Below are 23,577 nucleotides of genomic sequence, written 5' to 3'. Positions count from 1 at the left end.
AATTTATGAGCATGAGTGTACTTCCCCTTACGAATGCATCGAGTCCCTTTGCTTGGCTTCCTTTAACATCACCTTGTTCACCTCATCACTGTGTTAATTCATACGTACACATGTGAATTTTCCTAATCCTCTATTGCTTCATTAGACCACTTAGCTGCCCATGAAGAAACTATGAACTATTCCACTTCTTGTACCTTTCCAGTAATCCTTATTTTAGCTGCTCAAAAGTTTCTGCCTTGTTTAGTGCTTCTGTGCATTGTACAAAGGATTTCACTCCTCCTGAAAGGCACGATCTCGCTAATTGCAACAATTGCTTGTCCAACCAACCCCCTATCTCAGCATGTGACAAGAGATTCTTCACAAACAATAACACATTCTTGGATGCCCTGTGGGTAAAGGATTAACACTGTTTGCAACATCTGGATCTAATCATAGACTCTGTGATCTTAATAATCCCAACTCATCATTCCTTGCTGTCAGCTCATTAGCAAATGTATTTTATACTCTTAATTATGCTACTTCATTTACTAATGATTGCACAGCTTCTGGACTGGTAACACCTTGGTAGCTCTGACTCCGCTATTGCTCTAATCTCACACTATTGTATAAATGCAATAACAACACCACCACCACCACCCACAACAACAACAGTAACAACACAAATAAAAATCCTTAATTGACAACACTACAATACTTAATCTTTATGTCTAATCAATTAGCCACCTGGACTCTCAGCATGTCTTACCCTATGGTCATAATGATGACGAGTAAAACAGACAACTGCCACAGACTCGGCACAGTGGGCATAGTAGACAAGAAAATTACACTATGTAAATCCCATGTGTTCTAACCACTGATCTTTACAATTACCCCTGTATTGAGAAACATTCACTGGTTCCTTTAGCCATAAAAATGTAACTTTGAAGTTCGCAATAACCCTCAGTTCTCACCACCTCTTCCACACAACACACTCACGCCACAAAGAAGATATTGTACCCTGTGGCTCATATGTTGCACTACAGGAGATGGCACACCCTTCGCTGTCCACTGGCAGTGACATCAACTCTTCTGATACCACTCTGTAGGACCAGCTGGCAGAGAGTGGTGGTGAGTGGTTAGGTCCGGTGGGGCTCAGTGACAGGCTGGTGATTGAAAAGACACTTTATTGATTTTAATTACAACATTTGTCTGAGAGCAATGGGAGGCAGTCATGCCCCCCTCCATACTAGCAGGCTGGTGAAGGTCAGTGTAGGGCTAGCTCCACCCCTGGTGGACAGTATTTGCATCAGTGCCCAGAAATGCTGATGTCAGACCTGGAAAAAGAGCCATGAGTAGGCCAAGGCTCCTTCTTGCCACATCGGCCGTCTAATATCGAATGCAGATGCCCTGTCGACTTAGGCACAGCTCATGTCTTCCACGGTGACGAGAGAAGATCGCCATGCTTGGGACAAGACCTGCTGCCTCTTGGCACGAGTCTGGCATAGACGGAAGAGGCACAAGTCTGGCATAGACACTTAGCAGCGTACTCAGGTAACAATTGTGTCATGCAGTGCTGCCATTACAAAACCAACATTAAACGTAGATCCGCAGTGTCTGTGCTTTTAATAGCCCATTACTTTCAGCAGATAATTCCTACTGTTGGCATCTTGTTGGCACCTTACCATAGTCCTGTCACAGTACCTGGACCTAATGTTTTTAATGTGTTTGATTCCTATGCCATCCATTTATTATGTGGTTGTCATGTTTGGGCCTATTTTCTTTTGGTTTTAGACTGTGGCATTGTTATTAATTGCACTGTGGTCTGATGGTTTTGTCACTGTTAATTACACTTTCTTTTTTAAAATTAGGTGGTCTAGTGTTTTATTCGTGACAACAGACTCTTTACTGTAGTTTGGATAGTAATGTTAACTTCAGCACATACAAATTTATATTCAATATGTGTTTTGCATTAAGCAATTGTTTATCATTAGTATTAAGCTGTAAGGGTATTTGTGTTTGTGGTTCTATTATTTTTAATGCAGGTTTATTACATGTTCCATTAACTATGGTCACTGCTCACTGTTTTTCTTCAAGCGTGAACATCTCTTGTACATGTGCCATTATTACTTCGAGTTGTTTATATATAGCCAGATCTGATTTCAAATTTTTGTTGTGACTTTGACTCTTATCCTAGTTATGCTTCAGCCAGTGATGTGCACTTCTTACCCTTCGTTTACAATGGTGCAGCCCGTCGTGACAGTGCTCAGTTCTTTTTCCAATGGCGCTCTGTCCGAGTATTTGGCAAGTGTTAGTTGCACCACAACAGTGTTGCATTTCAGGTGTTTTGGTTTCTCTGTTAATGATACCTGAATAAAGGATTCATTGTTCCACATACATGTTATCTGTGTGCTGCTTTCCAATGACCGAACTACATAAACATTTGATTGGTTAGTCCTTTTGTAAGTTCAACTACACATTACGTAGTTTCCAGCCTGCTGTTTCCAGCTTTCTGCCTCCCACGTAGTGTCTACTCTGGCTTTATTTCATTTTTTCAGACTCGGTCACCTCTCACCAGCACTTTCAGGATACAGGTGACTTATGTCAGTTACAGTTAAAAGGTGCTAAAGGTGTGGGCATATTTGGGTATTCACTTTGATGAGCCATGTATGGCAGATGTGTTGCTTTGCAAGTTAGCTTTGACATGGGCCGATTCATTGGAGTGTATTTGTGTCCCAACTTCATTTTTCTCTATTACTGTTAGCTTGTTTATGGCCTTGCAGTTTAGAGATATTGCCTTATTTTAACTTACAAATAGACGTAGAGATGCGACTAAGACCTGGAAATCTGGTAGCGTTAAGGACATCAGTCAATAAATTACTGTGCAACTGTAGCAGATGTTTTAATCATGACCCGAAAATAATATAATAACCTTTTTTAATATGTTCCAAATATTAACATATTGTTGTTGGAAGAGACTACTTTTTCTTGAAAGTACACGTCTTCATATTTTTATGGCTTTTCTTAGAATTTTACAATACAATTTGTAGTGTGATGCAGTCTGATCATCATCAGCATGCTTTGACATTAAGTGAAGTCTTCTGTTAATTTTGGATGATTTTCTGATTCCGTTTGAAACCCAGGGCTTATAAGCATTTAATTTACTCAAGCGCACTTTTTTTTTTTTTTTTTTTTTTTTAAAAAAAAAGAACAAGTTTTAAAAGTAGTGCATGACTACATTACAAAATAAACTGTTCACAAAGAGTTTTGCACTGCCAGTCTATGTGCAAACACAGAGTTATTCAATATAAACACATCAAAAAAAGTTTTGTATCACCTCGGTTCCGAGAGTTCCAGAACCTGTACAGAAAATTGGAATAGAGATCAACATAAACATCATTTCCGCCATTTTTATTGCTCATGAAAACCACAAATTGCATGTTGTACCACCATACAGCAAGACCTTCAGAGGTGGTGGTCCAGATTGCTGTAAACACCGGTACCTCTAATACCCAGCAACACATCCTCTTGCATTGATGCATGACTGTATTCATCGTAACATACTATCCACAAGTTCATCAAGGCACTTTAGGTCCACATTGTCCCATTCCTCAATGGCGATTTGGCGTAGATTCCTCAGAGAGGTTGGTGGGTCACATTGTCCATAAACAGCCCTTTTCAATCTATCCCAGGTATTTTCGATAGTGTACATGTCTGGAGAACATGCTGGCCACTCGAGTCGAACAATATCATTAGCCTGAAGGAAGTCATTCACAAGATGTGCACGATGGGGGCATGAACTGCATCCATGAAGACGAATGCCTCACCAATATGCTGCCAATATGGTTGCACTATCGGTCGGAGGATGGCATTCACATATTGTAAAGCAGTTACAGCGCCTTCCATGACCACCAGCGGCATACATCGGCCCCACATAATGCCACCCCAAAACAGCAGGGAACCTCCACCTTGCTGCACTCACTGGACAGTGTGTCTAATGCATTCAGCCTGACCGGGTTGCCTCCAAACATGTCTCAGACGATTGTCTGGTTGAAGGTATATACGACACTCATCTGTGAAGAGAACATGATGCCAATCCTGAGCGGTCCATTTGGCATGTTGCTGGGCCCATCTGTAGGGTGCTGCATGGTGTCTTGGTTGCAAAGATGGATCTCGCCATGGACACCGGGAGTGAAGTTGTGCATGATGCAGCCGATTGCGTACAGTTCGAGTCGTAACACAACGTCCTGTGCCTACACAAAAAGCATTATTCAACATGGTGGCGCGGCTGTCAGCATTCCTCCGAGCCATAATCTGTAGGTAGCGGTCATCCACTGCTGTAGTAGCCCCTGAGCGGCCTGAGTGAGGCATCTCATCAACAGTTCCTGTCTCTCTGTATCTCCTCCATGTCGGAACAACATCGCTTTGGCTCACTCGGAGATGCCTAGACACTTCCCTTGTCGAGAGCCCTTCCTGGCACAAAGTAAGGATGCAGATGCGATCGAACCGCTGTATTGACCATCCAGGCATGGTCGAACTACAGACAACACGAGCCGTGTACCACTTCCCTTGGAATGACTGGAACTGATCGGCCGTCGGACGCTATCCGTCTAATAAGTGCTGCTCATGCATGATTGTTTACATATTTGGGCAAGTTTAGTGACATCTCTGAACAGTCAAAGGGACTGTGTCTGTGATTCAATATTCACAGTCAACGTTTATCTTCAGGAGTTCTGGGAACCGGGATGATGCAAAACATATTTTGATGTCTGTATTTTAGATGCTTTGAAGTAGTTGCAAAAAATGTTTGTATTCACATAAGGTATTATATGATTACACGTATGGATACAGCAATTCAAGAAGTCATTTTTCTTCTTCTTCTCTTTTTCGTTTTTTTTTTATTATTTTATTTCATTTTTTTTATTTTTTATTTTCTGTGTTCTCCAGCACGTACCTCCCAGACTAACAAAGAAGGTATTTTGCATAGCTCATACTGCAATTTTAAGAGGACAGTGGTAATTTCATTTTGGAACAGGATGGTGCTCCTCTTCACTTCTACAATGATGTTCATGAGTTCTTGGACACCAGTACCAGTACTAAGCTACTACAGCAATGGATCAGCAGTGCAGCAACTGGCAAACATGTTCTTCAGACCTGAAACCATGTCATTTTCACCTATGCATTACAGCAAAGACACGGTTTTCACACCTCCACTTTCACCCAACATTGCCCACTTTTGATGACTATCAGGGCAGCTGTGATCAACATCAATGCGGACACTTTGGGACGAGAATGGGTCGAATTAGACTGTGGACTGGACGTGTGGCTAATGGTTCACATATTAAACATTTGTGAACATGGCACAACAAAATTTTTGAGTTGCTAGTTCCATACAAATAATCATATAGTACCCCTAACCTCCCATTGAGTCCTATCCCCAGGAGGAAGGTGTTTACATGTGGGTACAGTGTACATCTGAATCATCACCTTCAAACAAACAAAAACCCATTGTTGACTATTGACTAAGTTTGAAAAATAGGTTAGAGAATCATGTGTTGATGCTACACAACTCTCAAATTACCCTCAATCAGAATGAGAGGTCTCTGAGATCAATGCAATCTACCAGTCCAAAACATGACTGACCTGTCTCCTTGCTGAGCCTGTGGGACTATATGCCAGAGATGTTTATTGGTAACTGTCTGCCTCCACCCTCTTCTACAATGATTAACAGGTGTTACACACATACTGATTCAGTTTCCATTCCAAATGTTCCCTTGTATGCCTTCTTCATGCAGCACTTTTTGTGTCGGAGCGGGGAGGGGAGGGGTGGGGAGGGGAGGGGAGGGGAGGGAAATTTGTGCTGTTGTTCATACGCTGTGTGTTGTTTGGGTTGACACACCCTTTCCAGTTATCTCCAAAAATGTAGTGTGCAGTTATGCTGCATTCTCCTCAGGGCATCTGCAAGCCATAATTTGATGATAGTGGTCATCATCAGGTTGTGTGAAGCTGGGGTGATCAATATGACAGGCAGATTTTCAATGTTTCACGTCCCCCAATAACGGATGAATGTTAGAATGATATGCTTTGTTGTATGCCAGTTTGGCAGACAACTTCAGGTGCTGACAGCCCTTCTTGCTTTAAAGTGACTGAGAAGCTTATACCATATTTTTCATTTACACCAGGTGTATTTTGTACACGTCTCTAGGCTGTATTTCACAATTCTTTTTGAATTTGTCATTTCCCTTCTCATTTATCATTGAAGTTGTTTTCTAGTTTAAGATCTGAGGAACCAGGAATCATAGGATTTATATAATGATTTTGTATTTTTGATGTGTCTAGCAAAATACTGTTAATAGCAGTGCCACTAGTTTCTGGTTTCACATTGTAGGGGGAAGTTAATAGAAATAATCAGAAAACCATAATTGTTGGATTTCATAATTAGTAATCAGTCAATGGAAACTGCAGTGAGGTAGTCAACATGAAGTATCCACAGGGTGTAATGTTGTTAATGATGGCATGGAAAAGCCACACTTTTTCGTTTTCACTAATATATGAATAACAAGAATGAACTACTGTTACAAAGTAGATCAGTAACTGTAATCTAAGACACTGATGGAAAATAAAACAAAAACACAAGTTTAAACTACTGTTGTTTTTGTAAATCACACTTTCTACTGAAGTGCTCAAATTCTTTTTTCCTGACATAGCTACAATCTGACATAGTGAAACAAATGTTTGGTACATCATCTTAAAAATTCTTAGCATATAGGAAATGATTCCTTCTGCTATAAAAAATTATTGTGATTAGCTGTTCATCTGTGACTGGAAAATTTAGGCTTCCATACAACTCCACACAAAACTATCTAGATCATTCTTCGAAGTCACGTTAGGGAACCAATGCCCCCAATCAACCTACGTCAAATATTACCTGAATGTCAGGCTACAATGCACAAAATACACCATTTAACAACAACCATTGCACAACCCAACATGAGCAACCCAGTCCAGTCCTCTCACTAAATAAACTTCTACCTGTTCACTGCTGACTGGCTGCAATTTATGGCCACTGCTCCACAAATATGTATTTTTACCTATCAATTATTATTATTGTTATTTTTTACCTATGGTTATTACAAAATTTTGCTCAGTTTAATGACAACTACTGACCTCAATACTAAGAGTCTTTATAAAGAATATTTCTTTTACTCTGTGTTTGGTTTCATCAGTAAAATGAATTTGGAAATGCAAGAATTGGTGAAGTGGCGTGTGAGAACGTTCACCTTCAAGTACACATCAGAATGTAAAAACAAGCCCTGCAATGGGAAGTAAAAAAAGTGAAGTGATTGAAGTGGTGTGAGCAGGATGGTGGTAGTTTGTATGTGAGGAGAATGACACACCAATACTATAAAGTAACTACATAATAGTTACACTGATCAGAAGAAAGCATTTGATCATATGCATTATAGCTGGTATGTCCATCTTTGGCATGGATAACAGTGGCAACATGTTGTAGAATGGAAGCAATGAGGCCTGAGTATGTCGCTGTAGGGAGTTGGCATCTCACCTGCATGCACAAGTCACCTAATTCCTGTACATTCCGGGCAGGGGGGGCGATGAGCTCTGATGCCGTGTTCAACCACATTCCAGATGTGTTCTATTGGGTTCAGATCTGGCGAACTGGGAGGCAGCACATCAATTGGAACTTGCCACTGTGTTCCTCAAACCACTCCATCACACTCCTGGCCTTATGACATGATGCATTATCTTGCTGAAAAATGCCACGGCCATCGGGAAACATGATCGTTATAAAGGAAAGTTCATGGCCTACCAGCAGTGTATGATACTCCTTGGCCATCATGGTGCCTTGCACGAGCTCCACTGGACCCATGGATGCTCACATGAATATTCCCACAGCATAATGGAGCTGCCACCAGCTTGTAGCATAATGGAGCTGCCACCAGCTTGTCTCTGTCCCGCAGTACGGGTGTCAAGGAGCTGTTCCCCTGGAAGACGACGGATTCACACCCTTTCATCATCATGATGAAAAAGGTATCAGGATTCATCAGACCATGCAATGCTCTGCCACTGCACCAACATCCAGCGCCAGTGGTCACGTGCCCATTTCACTAGTAGTTGCTGATGTCGTGGTGTTAACATTGGCACATGCATGGGTCATTGGATGCTGAGACCCTTCATTAGGAGTGTTTGTGCATTGTGAGTTCAGACACACTTGTACTCCACCCAACATTAAAGTCTGATGTTAGTCCCACCACAGCTCACTGCCTTTTCTGTTTTACCAATGTGCCCAGCCTACAACATCTGACATCTATAATGAGGCATGGCTGCCTCCCACAACATCTGGATGTGATTTCACCTTGGTTTCACCACATGTTGAATGCATGCACTCACCACAACACTCCTCGAACACCTGACAAGTCGTGCAGTTTCCAAAATGCTTGTGCTGAGCCTCCGGGCCATCACAACCTCGGTGAAAGTCAGATAGATCACACACTTTCCCCATTCTACACATCAGCAGCATGCTTACCAATACTACATGCACCGTGGGCGAGTCTGGCTAGCAGTCATTCCTCGCCAGGTGACATTGCTATTTGCTGGATGGGTTTGTATTGATAGTAAGTTGGTGATCATAATGTTCTGGCTGATCAGTGTATATTCATTGTAATGTGCTTATAAAATCTTCTTTGTACAATGAAATGTCCAATAGTTTTCATGAGATGATAGAAGGTACATAATCTCACTGTACTACATCACTAACTGGCATGTGTTTTTTCGCTTGTTTCAATTTATGATTTATCACTGACAGATATATGTCATGGGGTACTCACGTTGCAGCAATACAGCCAAATGTGTACACTGTTCAATAGTTTTCAAATGCATTGATATGTCTCAGCTGTTTCTTTATTTTCAGCAAAGATTAGGTCACTTATATTAAGGTGATGACATTTCTGAATTTCAGTCAAACATGATTTTGAATATCTGATGAACAGGACAATTCATCTCTGAAATTGTGCCAACATTTAAAATTCCACAATCCATCAAGTGACTTTTGTAATGAAAATACTGCACTGAATATACTGACATCTACTATGAAGAGCACAATGGTTAATAACAACTACTTCATGTCATCTAGTGATGATTAGTTACAACTGTCTGAAACAGTTGGCAAGCCACAGTTGTTGATATGAGAGCTGAATTTAAGTTACGAGGAACAAGCAGTGTATTTGATAACAAAAGCTAGGCAAGCAGACTGAGGCACCTAATGTTTGTAGGACGTTTTATCACTGCATACTGGATCCATGTATCACTTTACGCAGGTCAGTTGATGATGGCCACATATTATTTGCATCCCTTGCATCTCACATGTACATAGGGTACATTTTGTTCAATGTTCATTTCCAAGGATTAAAAAGCTTCCGAAATTTTGTAGGCACTTGTCATAGCATGGCACAATTTCTGTATGCCTTCTTCATAGAAGGTTGCTGGCTGTGTAATCAACCCATGTGGTAACATGTTCTTTCAGCTTGTCATCATTGTTGAAGTGTTGACCACCAAGGACCTTCCATAGCAAGGGCACTAAGTGTAAACTTACAGTTGTGCTTAATCTTCTCTTCAATTGTGTGAACCAGTTCATCAGTAACCACAGATAGGCGTCCACTTCGTTCTTCATCGTGCACTTGATCACGTCCTTCATTGAACAGTCTGACGCATCTTCTAACCATTGAATCACTCATAGCATTTTGTCCATAAACCTCACAGATTTTCCGATGAATTTCCTTTGGTTTAACTTTTTTTGCAATTGGAAAATGAATCACAGACCTGATTCACACATGGCGGCATTTTCAATTACGGCTGACATTATAAAAAAGCACTACAAAGCACATGTTGGCAGCAGCGATCTGAAAATGGCGTACATGTCTTCTCCTTGAGTCGTAGTAACTGCCACGCATGCTCGGAATTGCAATTGTAGCACTGCCACGGATAGAAATAGAAACGGAACTTACTTTGTGGATGACCCTCGTATATTTAGCAATCCAAATAATGATTACTGTATTTATCCCAGACTTTCCATCTATCAAGGTAATGCCACAAAAACAGCTGAGATTCTTGATATTTGTTATGTATGACATTAATTTACACAGTTAGTACAATGAAGCTCTGGTATAGTAACTACACATATTACAACAATATTTACATAGAAGACATCATATGTTTATGACAGAGAATACTTGTATCTATATTTTTTGCCCTTCCCCACCAGCAATTGAGTCATAGATGATGTACACAAAAATTGTTGTTAGTATGCTTCTAAAAGTGTCCCATTCTCTCTATTTATCATTTTTATCTTTAGTCAGCTGAGCATCTCTGTGAATCTCTTTTACTTACTGCAGAAAAGTCATGAATAACCAATGCGTTCTTCAAAGAATCAGTTTCTTTAGAATTTTTCATGTGATTAAGATCACAGACAGATGAACAATACTCAAAAATGGGTCAAATATATATCTTTCAAACTGTTTTTTGTAGATATTCTCAAAGAATTCAGCAATATTTTGTCCGTGCATGATTGTTAATCTTAGTGACAAAAGTGCCAGAAAGTTAGCTTTGGCCTACTTCACATACTTCTGTCCATTAACATCAAACTGAATAAAATATTATGAATATGGCACACTTATACACAATATACACTATCTGGTCAAGAGTATCCACACACTCCTACGTAATGTGCAATGACCAGATGTCACTAGAGTTGAACCCACCAGCATGAAAGGTGGGTAGCACTGTGTTGTCAGTAGAGAAGGAAAATTGGTTGGTCAGTTGATCTCAGTGACTTCAAATGTGGATGGGTCATTGGATGTCACCTGAGTAACAAATCCATCGGAGCTATTTAAGCCCTTCTAAAGCTGCCCATTTTGACTGTTGATAATGTGAGTGTGTAGTGGACACCTGATGGAACAACCACAGCTAAACCAAGAACAGACAGACCTCATGTACTGACGGACAGTGACTGTCAAGCACTGCGGAGGGTGGCTGTAAAAAATCACAGGAAATCAGTGGAATGAATCACTCGTGTGTGACAAAGTGCTTATGTAGAGAAAAAATGTTCTGTGGGTTACAGTGCCCTTTATATATTCTCACTCAGTTTCTTGATGGATCACTGCTGTCTGTTTCTAGGGAACCTTGTAAGAGACAGATCATATATGCAAACAAAGTAATCGAAATTAGGTAATACTCACTCAATAGGTATGCAACACACCTAATGTACAGGTAATGTTGTTATGATCTTAACCGACCAAAGCTACTAGGAAAACTACAATATTCTACCTTGACTTATGATAGCCTACGGTAGTTTTACATCTCTGTTATTTAAGTGATGCTTGATGTGGTGTAAAGAGTGATGCCACTGAACAGAGGACAACTGGAAACAAGTGATTTGGAGTGATGAATCATGCTATACCCTGTGGCAACATAATGGAAGGGTTCAGACTTGGTAAATGTCTAGAGATGTTACCTGCCATCAAGCGCTTAAGGAAACCTTAGATGTGAAAGGATATGAACACATTCTAAGCACTGCAAACTGCATGCAGTACAGGAACAGTTTGGATACAATAATTGATTGTATTAGCATGACAAAGCACCCAGTCATATAGCAGCATTTGTAAGGTAATTGTTTGTGGACTACAACATTCCTGAAATGGACTAGCCTGCCTATAGTCCCAACCTGAACCCGATGGTACTCAGCTCCAAACCCCACGCTCCAAACCCCAGTGACCACCATCACTATCTTCTCTGGTTTCAACTCTTAAGGAAGAATGGGCTGTCATTCCATCACAGATATTCAGACACTTCAGTGAAACTGTACCCAACATAGTTCAAGCCAACCAACACCAGACTCACTATACATTTACTCTACTATGAAGTTCATTTTGGGAACTAATCATAATTTGAAAATATAAACACCCATGAATTCAGAATATTTCTTTCATTTACTGATGTCATTGATGCATTATTTCTAGAGGTGTGGTTAGATCTTGTGCAGTGCAGGATTACATTTATTGTGTTTTACCCAAGTTCGGTGACAAACCACATACAGGCATCCAGACACAGACAACAATTTTTACATGCACACACACACACACACACACACACACACACACACACATTCTGAAGTGTCAGAGTTACTCCATTCGGCTTGATTTTAACACTTAAGACTTTTATCATCAGCAAAGAACTAGTTCAGATTCCTGGGTATAAAATGTCATATCATTATACAGGGTGAATCACAAAAAACTTGCACCTCAAATACTGCGGAAATGGAAATTGCTATTGATTTGCGGTTTTCACAGGATGGGTTTGCTTATGTTAGCCACTGCACAGATTATAACAATACTTAGAAAGTGTATTTTTTGTGCAAACATGTTGTTGTTGTGGTCTTGAGTCCAGAGACTGGTTTGATGCAGCTCTCCATGCTACTCTATCCTGTGCAAGCTTCTTCATCTCCCAGTACCTACTGCAACCTACACCCTTCTGAATCTGTTTAATGTATTCATCTCTTGGTCTCCCACTAAAATTTTTACCCTCCGTGCTGCCCTCCAATACTAAATTGGTGATGCCTTGATGCCTCAGAATATGTCCTACCAACCGATCCCTTCTTATGGTCAAGTTGTGCCACAAATTTCTTTTCTCCTCAATTCTATTCAATACCTCCTCATCAGTTATGTGACCTACCCATCTAATCTTCAGCATTCTTCTGTAGCACCACATTTCAAAAGCTTCTATTCTCTTTTCGTCCACGTTTCACTTCCATACATGGCTACACTCCATACAAATACTTTCAGAAACGACTTCCTGACACTTAAATCTATACTCCATGTTAACAAATTTCTCTTCTTCAGAAATGCTTTTCTTGCCATTGCCAGTCTACATTTTATAGTCTCTCTACTTCGACCATCATCAGTTATTTTGCTTCCCAAATAGCCAAACTTGTTTACAACTTTAAGTGTCTCATTTCCTAATCTGATTCCGGCAGCATCACCCGATTTAATTCTACTACATTCCATTATCCTCATTTTGCTTTTGTTGATGTTCATCTTATATCGTCCTTTCAAGACACTGTCCATTCCATTCAGCTGCTCTTCCAGGTCCTTTGCTGTCTCTGACAGAATTACAATGTCATCGGCGAACCTCAGTTTTTATTTCTTCTCCATGGATTTTAATTCTTACTCCGAATTTTTCTTTCGTTTCCTTTACTGCTTGCTCAATATACAGATTGAATAACATCGGGAACAGGCCACAACCCTGTTTCACTCCCTTCCCAACCATTGCTTCCCTTTCATGCCCTCGGCTCTTATAACTGCCATCCGGTTTCTGTACAAATTGTAAATAGCCTTTCGCTTCCTGTATTTTACCCCTGCCACCTTCATAATTTGAAAGAGAGTAATCCAGTCAACATTGTCAAAAGCTTTCTCTAAGTCTACAAATACTAGAAACGTAGGTTTGCCTTTCCTTAATCTGTTTTCTAAGATAAGTCGTAGGGTCAGTATTGCTTCACATGTTCCAACATTTCTACGGAATCCAAACTGATCTTCCCCGAGGTTGGCTTCTTTCAGTTTTTCCATTCATCTGTAAAGAATATGTGTTAGTATTTTGCAGCCATGGCTTATTAAACTGATAGTTTGGTAATTTTCACATCTGTCAACACCTGCTTTCTTTGCGATTGGAATTATTATATTCTTCTTGAAGTCTGAGGGTATTTCGCCTGTCTCATACATCTGGCTCACCAGATGGTAGAGTTTTGTCAGGACTGGTTCTCCCAAGGCTATCAGTAGTTCTAATGGGATGTTGTCTACTCCGGGGGGCCTTGTTTCGAATTAGGTCTTTCAGTGCTCTGTCAAACTCTTCACGCAGTATCATATCTCTGATTTCATCTTCAACTACATCCTCATCCATTTGCATAATATTGTCCTCAAGAACATCGCCTTTGTATTGACCTCTATATACTCCTTCCACTTTTCTGCTTTCCCTTCTTTGCTTAGAACTGTGTTTCCATCTGAGTTCTTGATATTCATGCAAGTGGTTCTCTTTTCTCCAAAGGTCTGTTTAATTTTCCTGTAGGCAGTGTCTATCTTACCCCTAGTGATACACACCTCGACATCCTTACATTTGTCCTTTAGCCATCCCTGCTTAGCCATTTTGCACTTCCTATCGATCTCATTTTTGAGACGTTTGTATTCCTTTTTGCCTGCTTCATTTACTGCATTTTTGTATTTTCTCCTTTCATCAATTAAATTCAATATCTCTTCTATTACCCAAGGATTTCTATTAGCCCTCGTCACATACACTTGGTTAAATGGAAAAATATCTATTGAAATTAACAAACTAAAAGTAAGGTAAATTAGAATGTCACTGGTGTTTGTTGCAGGTTTCCAGTGCGAGTCATTTACAAGATATCGTATTTTGAATGTGTCGTTCAACATGCATAGTTGTTAGGTACGATGTTGTTATATTTGCTTAGAATGATCTTTTGTGTTTCTTGAGTGCATTGCGACTTGCTAGTCAGTCAGTGTGCGACAATCCAAGTACCAGGTCATAAGTCGACAATAGGATTTACCAACGCAGAAAAATCCAACATTCGCATGGTGTATGGAGAGTGTAAGAAGAATACAGTTCACTGCTGCATGGTGCATATGGTAAGATATCCCAACAGATGTCAATCACCTCAGCAATTAGTTCTCAACCTCTTCAACAAGTTACATGAAAGTGGTAGTGTAATAGCTAGACAACATAACAGAAGGAAAGAAGTGATGACGGAAGAGATGGAAATTAACATTCTTGCTGCAGTTGGAGTTGATTTGCATGTTAGCTCCCACACAATCACATAAGGAAGTAGCACGAGACAGGCAAGTGTGTTACTTATTCTCCACTGACGTAGGTTCCATCCCTGTCATGACTGTCTCCATCAAGAGCTGCATGGAAATGATTATGAGAATTTTGTTAACTTCTGTAAATGTGTGTTAAGACAGGATACTCCAGGTGTATCATGTATCTTGATTAGTGATGAAGCCACATTTACCAATCATGGCCACGTAAACCACCGAAACATGTACTATTGGTCTGTTGACATCCTTGTTGGGTTTGTCAGTATCCATGGAGTGTAACTGTGTAGGGTGGGATAGTGAACCATCAGCTCGTAGGATCGTTTTTCATAGGTAGAGCACTGAATGCACACAAGTATTGTAGTCTCCTAACAGACCATCTTCCACAGATACTATAAGACATTCCTCTGCAGACTAGAAAGAACCTATGGTACCAACATGATGACTGTTCAGCCCATAGTGCATGAAGTACTGCAGCATGTCTTCACAAATTGTTTCCAAATTGCTGGATTTGGTGCAGAGTGCCTGTACCTTGGCCGGCCCATTCCCCAGGTCTGACACCTCTGGACTTTTTTCTGTGGGGAAAGCTGAAAGACATTGTCTACAGGGACATACCAAATACATCCAAAGATATGTGATGACATGTTACTGCAGCCCACTCGGACATCTCCGCTGAAATGCTAGCACGATTGCAGGAGTCGTTCCATACCAGACTGGAAGTGCGTATTGCATTGCCAGTGGTCATTTTGAAACAACCTGGTCAGAATCCACATAACTAGTGTATGCACTTGTGTTGTTCTTTAGTGTATGCTACCACAGGTATTGTACAAGTGTCGGTATGGGGACTTTCTAAAATTGATATCTCGTAAACAACACACACTAGTATTCTGTAACAAACACCACTGTCATTCTAATTTACTCTAATTTTAGTCTGTTAATGACAATAGGCATTGTTCCATTTAAAAAGTGTATGTTTGCACAAGAAACACACTTTTCAAGTATGTAATAATACTGTAATAAATCTGTTTATTGGCTATCGATACGAACCCCTGACTACCAATCCATTATGTGAAAACCACACATTAATAGCACTTTCCACTTCCACAATATTTGTGGAGCAAGTCTTAGGTGATACACCCTGTATATAACTAGAAAAATCATTATCAATCCCTGTGGTACACCTGAAGATGCTATTTAGTTCTGTGCAAAACCTGGATTTCTTAATGTGACTCTCGGTATTCTTGCATATAGCACCACCTGCCACAGAAGGATACATGAAGATTTCAGTGATAGAACAAATAAAAAATTACAAAAATCACAATGTCATCTTGTATGGATGCTGATGACAGCTGATGGGGTGGGGGGGGGGGGGGGCCTCCTACTTTTTCTTGAAAAAGTCCTCAGTTGTCCTCTTTAGGCTGAAAAACACTATTCCAGTCCTACTATTGAGGAAAAATTCCTGGTAGTATTAAGAACTAAACACAGGCACTCCATGTGCCACTCAGATAAGCTCAGTGGGCACAAGAGAAGGAATTAGCTATGATCTTCTTGGAGGACACAATCTGCCATCATACCGGTTACAGTAAAACATGAAAACCCTAAATCATGTAATGAAAGTGAGGATTTGAACCTACTCTTGCCAAATACATGTCAAGACCCTTAATCATAACAGGTAAAAACCTTTGGCATCACTTTAGAAAAGAATTCAATCTTGGTGGAATGCACAAATTGCATACCAAAACAGATTATCTCCTACTTCTTTATTTTAAACAAAACAAAAAGGCAACATCAGTTATTAAACTGAGCCTTGTGCAGTTTACAGTCTTATTGTATTGTTCCTAATGTGCTATAGTTTGAACAGGCACAGCTAAGATTGCTCAGGACAGTCATTCACAATATCAATATCATACGGACATGACAGTGACGTGAAGTAACTAAACTATGCTTTGTCTTCTTTACCACTTTTCAGCTCACATATCAAATATCTATAATCTTACCTGATCTAGAATACCCAGTACTTGCCAATATTAATCTATAAAAGATAACTTTATGACTGTTATAATCAACAACTGTGATAAAACGTATGATTAACTTGCAACATATGCTATGCATTGTTATACTTGAGAAGTAACAAAACTAGGCCATTTTCTATATGATATGAACAGCCACCACCAACCTGTGTAACACATAATTTCAATTCCTACATTATTTTACTCCAGTATTCTTTCCTGCTTCTATAGTTTCTCTAGTATCTTCACATATTGTTCATGATACACTGTTACTCAGTATTCATCCAACTAAAGCTTTTATCAACATCACATTTAATGCTTTCTGGCCATTACATGTTGAATCTACAGATATATAAATTTGGTAGGTCATTAAAAAAATAAAAAAACAAATTAAGCCACGATAACATGCAAAATCTTGAGGAATGACAAAACATACAGGGTGAAGTATGTCAACCAAGTTTGTAATTTCCTTACTCTTTCAAACCATATCATGTAGAGAGCAATGTTTGCAGGAGAGCTTCTTGACTTTGCAGATTAGGAGAGAAGGCACTACAGGCAAAAATGACCTGACACTTTATATGGTGAGTGCTGGCAGCACATGTAAATTCTCAAATACCTACTCTCACAGAACAAGCGGCATATGAAACACACGCACATTTGAGTTTCTACAGCAGCAAAAGTGAAAGATGGTGGTAACAACTGCTTGAATGATTTTACAGTCAAAACTAAAATTTTGTAACAAATTACAAAATACTATTACACAATGCTACAGTGAACAATACTGTTTGCTGACTAGGTTTCACACTTAATGGAAACAAATCAATACTGACTGATTACTAGCAATCCCTCTGCTCCCACCATCCCCTGTGCAATGAACTAAATTATATTATGTGCACAGTATTTGTAGACCAAAGCTGTGAGATAGGGCACAAAGTTTGGCTGTATAGTTCATCTGACATATGCATTGCCCACAAAAGGTAACTTTGAGGATCACGTCCTGGTCCAGTACAATGTCCTAATGTGTCGACAGTTTTACAGTATTACTTAAAGAAAAAAATATGCTACAGATGAACAACAAATTTTGTTTGTTTCATACTGCACATTGGTGGTGTTTTTATTACATTTTTAATTTTTTGGACAATGATTATTCAATATATCACCAATCTGCAAATAATCAGTACAAGGTTGAATAGGTAAGTGTGTATGACTGCAGTGGATTATAGGCAGCCACAAAAGTCGATCTTTTCTTTCCTTTTTACTCTTAGCACTGCAATAACTACAGTTTCCAATTACATACAATGAATGACACAGAAAAATGCATTCTGTACTAGTTTTATTTTCTTTGTTACTTAGAGTTGGGACCTTTTTTACTATAATTTGTAGCATTACATATTCATTGTGTGAGTTTCACTCTAGTCTCAAAATTTTACATAAACTAGCAAAAATGTATACTTTACACTCATTCAAATAATATTGTTAGACATTTGAGACCACCCTATTTTAGGTATCTAACCAGAATGATGAACAATAAATCAAGCAAATATCAGGTCTTATCTTTAAAAATTGTAATAGCTGTATTGTTAAGATGTCAATAGTATGTAATGAACACGATGTATTTTTGAATTATGCCATTGTTTTGAGAGCCTACATTAAATGAACATCACAATGGACATTGTAACAAGAAAGATAATTCTGATAAGGGTACTTACATCATCCATTCCAAAGCTAAAATTGACTGCTGTTTTTATCAGCACTGTCCCAGCAAATGGCAGGAGAAACACCAGAAACAACCTTAATAAGGAACCAGTATTTATCAAATGGTCTATATTGACATGCTTAACTGTCAATACCACCGAAATCAATAGGCAGGTTAGCAGTGAACAGATCAGAAATTTATTTCCAAATAAGGAAAGTATAGCAAGGGAGAGACCCAGCTGTGGACAGAACAGAAAATGGCCAGAGTTAACATAACACAACCAAAACACAGTCTGCTAAATTAGGTTCTGTTCAGTTTGAAATTCCTGATAACAACAAACCTATGTCCATGCACACATACAAGTGATTCAGTTTTTATATTAAAAAGATAACAAATTAAAAACAAACTTGTGTAATGCAACTGATAATAACTTAGACTCCTCGCACAACAAATTAAATAAATGTTCAGCACTTATCAGCCTACAAAAGCCATGCATTGCCATACTGTGAATGCAACAATTGTCCTCTAGTATATTCAGCTGGTTTCACAATTAGCCAAAAGTGTGATACAATCATAAACTTTATCACCTATTTAATATTTGTCTTGGTTATCCATGCTATATGTTGAGAATTTTGCCTCAAAATCTTTATAATGAATAAATTATGCATAATTGTGTGGCCCATGAATTTTATTGATTTGTTCAAATTCATGTTTCAAAAAGTTCATTTTGTTTTTCCATGAATCCACTACAGCCCAGTTACCATGGCTGTACAAAAGAAAAATACAAATGAGTGTAGTGACATTTTTTATGTGAATTTGGAGCATTCATTATTATTAGTCATTTCAGCTTTTAACAGCTACTGGCAAAATTGGAGAGTATAGCAGCAGACAACTATAGCAATTTTTTATTACTGACTGGATTTGTGGGAAAGTTTCAGATGTTTGACAATCTTATAGCAAAGGAAATACATAGTCAGGTGCAAGAACTTGCCTTGCAGCTGGTAAGTGTACATATAGATGATTATTATGACAATGAACAGAATGTGATAATATGAAACAGTATCAGCTATAGCAAAGGAAGAGAAATAATAGTGAAAAATATTTGTTTTACTCATTTTCTGCTATTTACATGCAACCTGTGAGCCAGTGGTGAAACAGTAACAGTAGTAGTAGTAGTAGTAGTAGTAGTAGTACACATGTGGCTGAAACACCACTAAAGTAACTGACAAGGTAACCAGTGAAGATGAATCTCATTAAAAGCTTTCCTCCTATCAGATTTTAGGGGGTTCAAACACACAATATAACTTGGCCATTTTGCAGGGGATACTGGGACCATAAGTGCACAACAGCTGGTTGGTTCGTTGGTTGATTTGGGGGAGGGGATCAAACAGTGAGGTCACCGGTCCCAACAGATTAGGGAAGGATATGGAAGGAAGTCAGCCATGCCCTTTCAAAAAACCATCCAGGTATTTGTCTGAAGTGATTTAAGGAAATCACGAAAAACCTATATCAGGATGGCAGGACACAGATTTGAAATGTCGTCCTTCTGAATGTGAGTCCAGTGGGTTAACCACTGCCCCACCTCTCTCTGTCACAACAGCTATCTAGCTTCATGGCTACTGCTGCCTGTTCTCACAGGGCACACAGAACACAGTAATCAACATTGCATTCACAACTGTCCTGCCTACTACAGTGCTACAGAATGTTGTACTGTTTACTAGCTAGAGCTGCCAGTGCAGAGAAACATTCCATATTGCCCAAAGTCATTCAACTTCCATCAATTCCTTCACTCTCAAAAAAGAGCTAAGATAAATTGTGCATATAGTAATATGTCAAAATTTTGACATTTCTCTTATACTTGCTTTCATCTTTCATTTCTGAGTCTGATTAGCTATTTTCTTGTAAAGACCCTTTAATGTATCTCATTTCATGGGTAAAATACTTTATCTTCTTTTCCTGAATGGCTGATCTAAATATTCTACCATTTAACACTTTTCTTTGCAATATTGCTTTTCTATCCAATTCCTTCAAAAATCAGAGATTTCCATGAATGAAATTTGCTTTGCTTATATCCTTACCAGTATTTTGTGCAAAACATTCTGTTTAGTTAACTGAAGGTATCATATCCTTCCAACACTTTTCTGCTGATCTTTGGACATCTGTAGTCAACCATTGCTCAAAGAAACTTACTTTTTAGCATCTCCATGAGCGGGACTGTGACTCTCACAACCAAAGATAAGTGATGACAATTAAAGCAGCTGCCAAAGCACTAGTTATTCTTTATTTAAAAAACAGGACCAGAGTCAATCTCATGTAATAACATTTTCAAGTAAGACCAATTAAATGTTTATCTGATTGAAGATATAGTTAAATAAGGCCAACATGGATCAAGTTTTCTAAATAAAATATCTTACAACTGCAGGTGCAGCTATTGTGATCAACTTAATTTTGTCACTCTTCATACAGTCTTCAGGTGACCATTCCCCGTACAAGGTCTGATCAAAAAATTCCAGAACTTCGGCCACAAAATTTTTCTACACTTACCATTTACTTATTGTGCACGGTCTCCTTCGGTACACTCTCCTCTAAAATTGATACACTGCTCCCAACACCGTTCCACTTCTGGACACAGCCTTGGTAGGCCTCTTTCTGGATCACGCGAAGTGCCATCTGCAAATTTTCTTTGATGTTGTCTATTGTTGCAAATCTTCAACCTATCAACAAACTTTTTAACTTTGGAAAGAAAAAAGTCTACAGGGGCCAGGTCTGGGGTGTATGGAGGATGAGGCAATACAGTGATTTCATTTTTTTGCGATAGTCACACACTAACATACATGAATGTGCGGGTGCATTATCGTGATCCAAGAGCCATGAATTGTTTTGCCACATTTCAGGCCCTTTTCTTCTCAAATTTTCTCATGGACATTGCAACACATCCTGATAGTACTGTCGATTAACAGTTGGTCCCTGTGGCACGAATTCATGATGAACTAATCCTTCAACATCAAAGAAAACTATCATCATGGCTTTGAAATTTGACCTGACTGATGAGCGTTTTTTGGTCTTGGAGAACCTTTCCCGACCCACTGTGAAGATTGAACCTTGGTCTCAACATCATAGCCATAGACCCATACCTCATCACCAGTTATGATTCTCTTAAGGAACATCTCGTTCTCATTTGCACAATCCAAAAGCTCTTTCACAGATTGCAAGGCGAAAGTCTTTCTGGTCTCGACTCATCAGCTGTAGGGCAAATTCGGCGGCAACACGATGCATTCCAAGATGCTCTGTCAGAATTTCTGATATGATCCAACTGAAATGTTAACATTCTTCTGCAATCTCTCAGACACAGTCTTCAACTGGCAGGCACAATTTTGTCGATGTTCCTGATATGAGTGTCGTCGGTAGACGTTGAAGGGAATCCTGAACAAGGGCCATCTTTAACTTCTGTCCCGCCATTTTTAAACCATGTGAACCATTCGTAATACTGAGTATGGCTTCAGCACTCATCACTGTAGGCTTCCTGCATCATTTGGTGTGTCCCTCTAAAGGTTTTCTTGAGTTTCGTGCAAAATTTAATGTACAGAAATTTGCAAACTGTGCTATACAAAGTTCTACTCAATACAACACAAAACAGTAGCTAACTGACATACAACAATGAAACTTCCGGCAGTTACACATTAAGCACAGGCACGTGCAAGGATGCCAACTGCTCCAACACACCACTGGTGCAAAATTATGAATGATCCAGAATTTTTTGAACAGACCTTGTAGTCATGAATTAAGCCTCCTTTGCAAATGTTTCCCTTTGGATCACATTTTCTTGCTGTCTTTACATGATTGTTACATAATTTGTCACATTTATTGAACTATAATCCGTTCATCATAAGAATAAACCTGATGTAAACATTGCACTATGTATTCTTCTGTGTTTGCTGAAACCTCATTGGATTTCCGTTTCACGTGGGACTGCAGACAAGCTGTCTAGACTACTGTCAAGTGTGATAATAAGGGTACATTTTGTGTTGTGCTTTATGCGCACATCAACTTAGTGATAATACGGGACACAACTTTACTGGTGCATTTAACTTAGATAGCACTGGCCAGTCACCTGTTACAGTTAGCCTGCAGTGATGTGGCCAGCTGCAGTTCACACACAAAAAGAGATGAGCAGAGGAGCAATACAGCTTTGAATGTCATTTAATTTTTAAACAGAATGAAATAACACACTGCAAATCTTCCACAATATACTCCTTAGACGACCAGATGAAAACTGCAACACGTTATTGTTTTTAGCTAACACACTATTGTAATTAAAAACAAGAACGATGAAAATTCCTGACTTAACCACACTGTAATTTTTCTGCATACGCTGTGTGTAACGTAAGAGAGTATTGAAGGATTTCATGGTATGGTTAAATATTGAAGCCACTGAACGTATTTACTTACAGTCAGTCGTCTGGTAATCTCTTAGCTCCTTCCTTATCCGAATCCGAGCAACACATTTCAGTTCTGGATATGTCACTTGCTACATTGATAATGAGCCTATCAACAACAGAATCTGCAAAGCCAACCAGGGGCAGCATTTTCTCTTCTTCTTTTATGGCGAGCCATTCTACATCCTGCCAGCACTCGGCAGTGACTTGAAAAAGCTGCGTGCATTAGTTCTAGTACATATGGCACCTTAACAGTCTTGTTACTTCTCGGACCAAATCCTGCAGCTTGGCTCCAGATCAGTTCTGTTGGGTTCATATTGTAATGGTACAGCAGCAAATATAAAAATGCACCATTTGTATGATGTGGTCGATGCTGTGAAAATGATTGTTTTTTATGTTTCTGCTATACTTATCTACCTCTATGGTATAAAACGATTGACACAGTCCAAATAAAGAGGATTTAGTTTTTCATTTTTGCCTTAAAAATTAAATTCTTATCTTTTCTTAATTTAAACAACATTTAAAAACAGCCTTTCATAAAACATCGATAATTAAGAATTTGTATTTGA

At 39.2% G+C, this 23,577-nt stretch overlaps 1 protein-coding gene across 1 annotated transcript in view; it reads right to left on the bottom strand.

Annotated features, from left to right (window-relative positions):
* The window catches only part of LOC124721403 (probable C-mannosyltransferase DPY19L1), a 224,236-nt gene that overhangs the window by 82,842 nt on the left and 117,817 nt on the right, over positions 1 to 23,577 (bottom strand). The window contains exon 8 of the mRNA XM_047246343.1: positions 18,586 to 18,810. Within this exon, the coding sequence (XP_047102299.1) occupies positions 18,586 to 18,810 (225 nt within the window). The remainder of the gene's footprint in view (positions 1 to 18,585; positions 18,811 to 23,577) is intronic.

This window comes from Schistocerca piceifrons, chromosome X (genome assembly GCF_021461385.2).
Source record: "Schistocerca piceifrons isolate TAMUIC-IGC-003096 chromosome X, iqSchPice1.1, whole genome shotgun sequence".
Taxonomy (NCBI): Eukaryota; Metazoa; Arthropoda; class Insecta; order Orthoptera; family Acrididae; genus Schistocerca; species Schistocerca piceifrons.
Note: the sequence above shows the minus strand (reverse complement) of the source record. Positions and strands in the feature narration are given on the sequence as shown.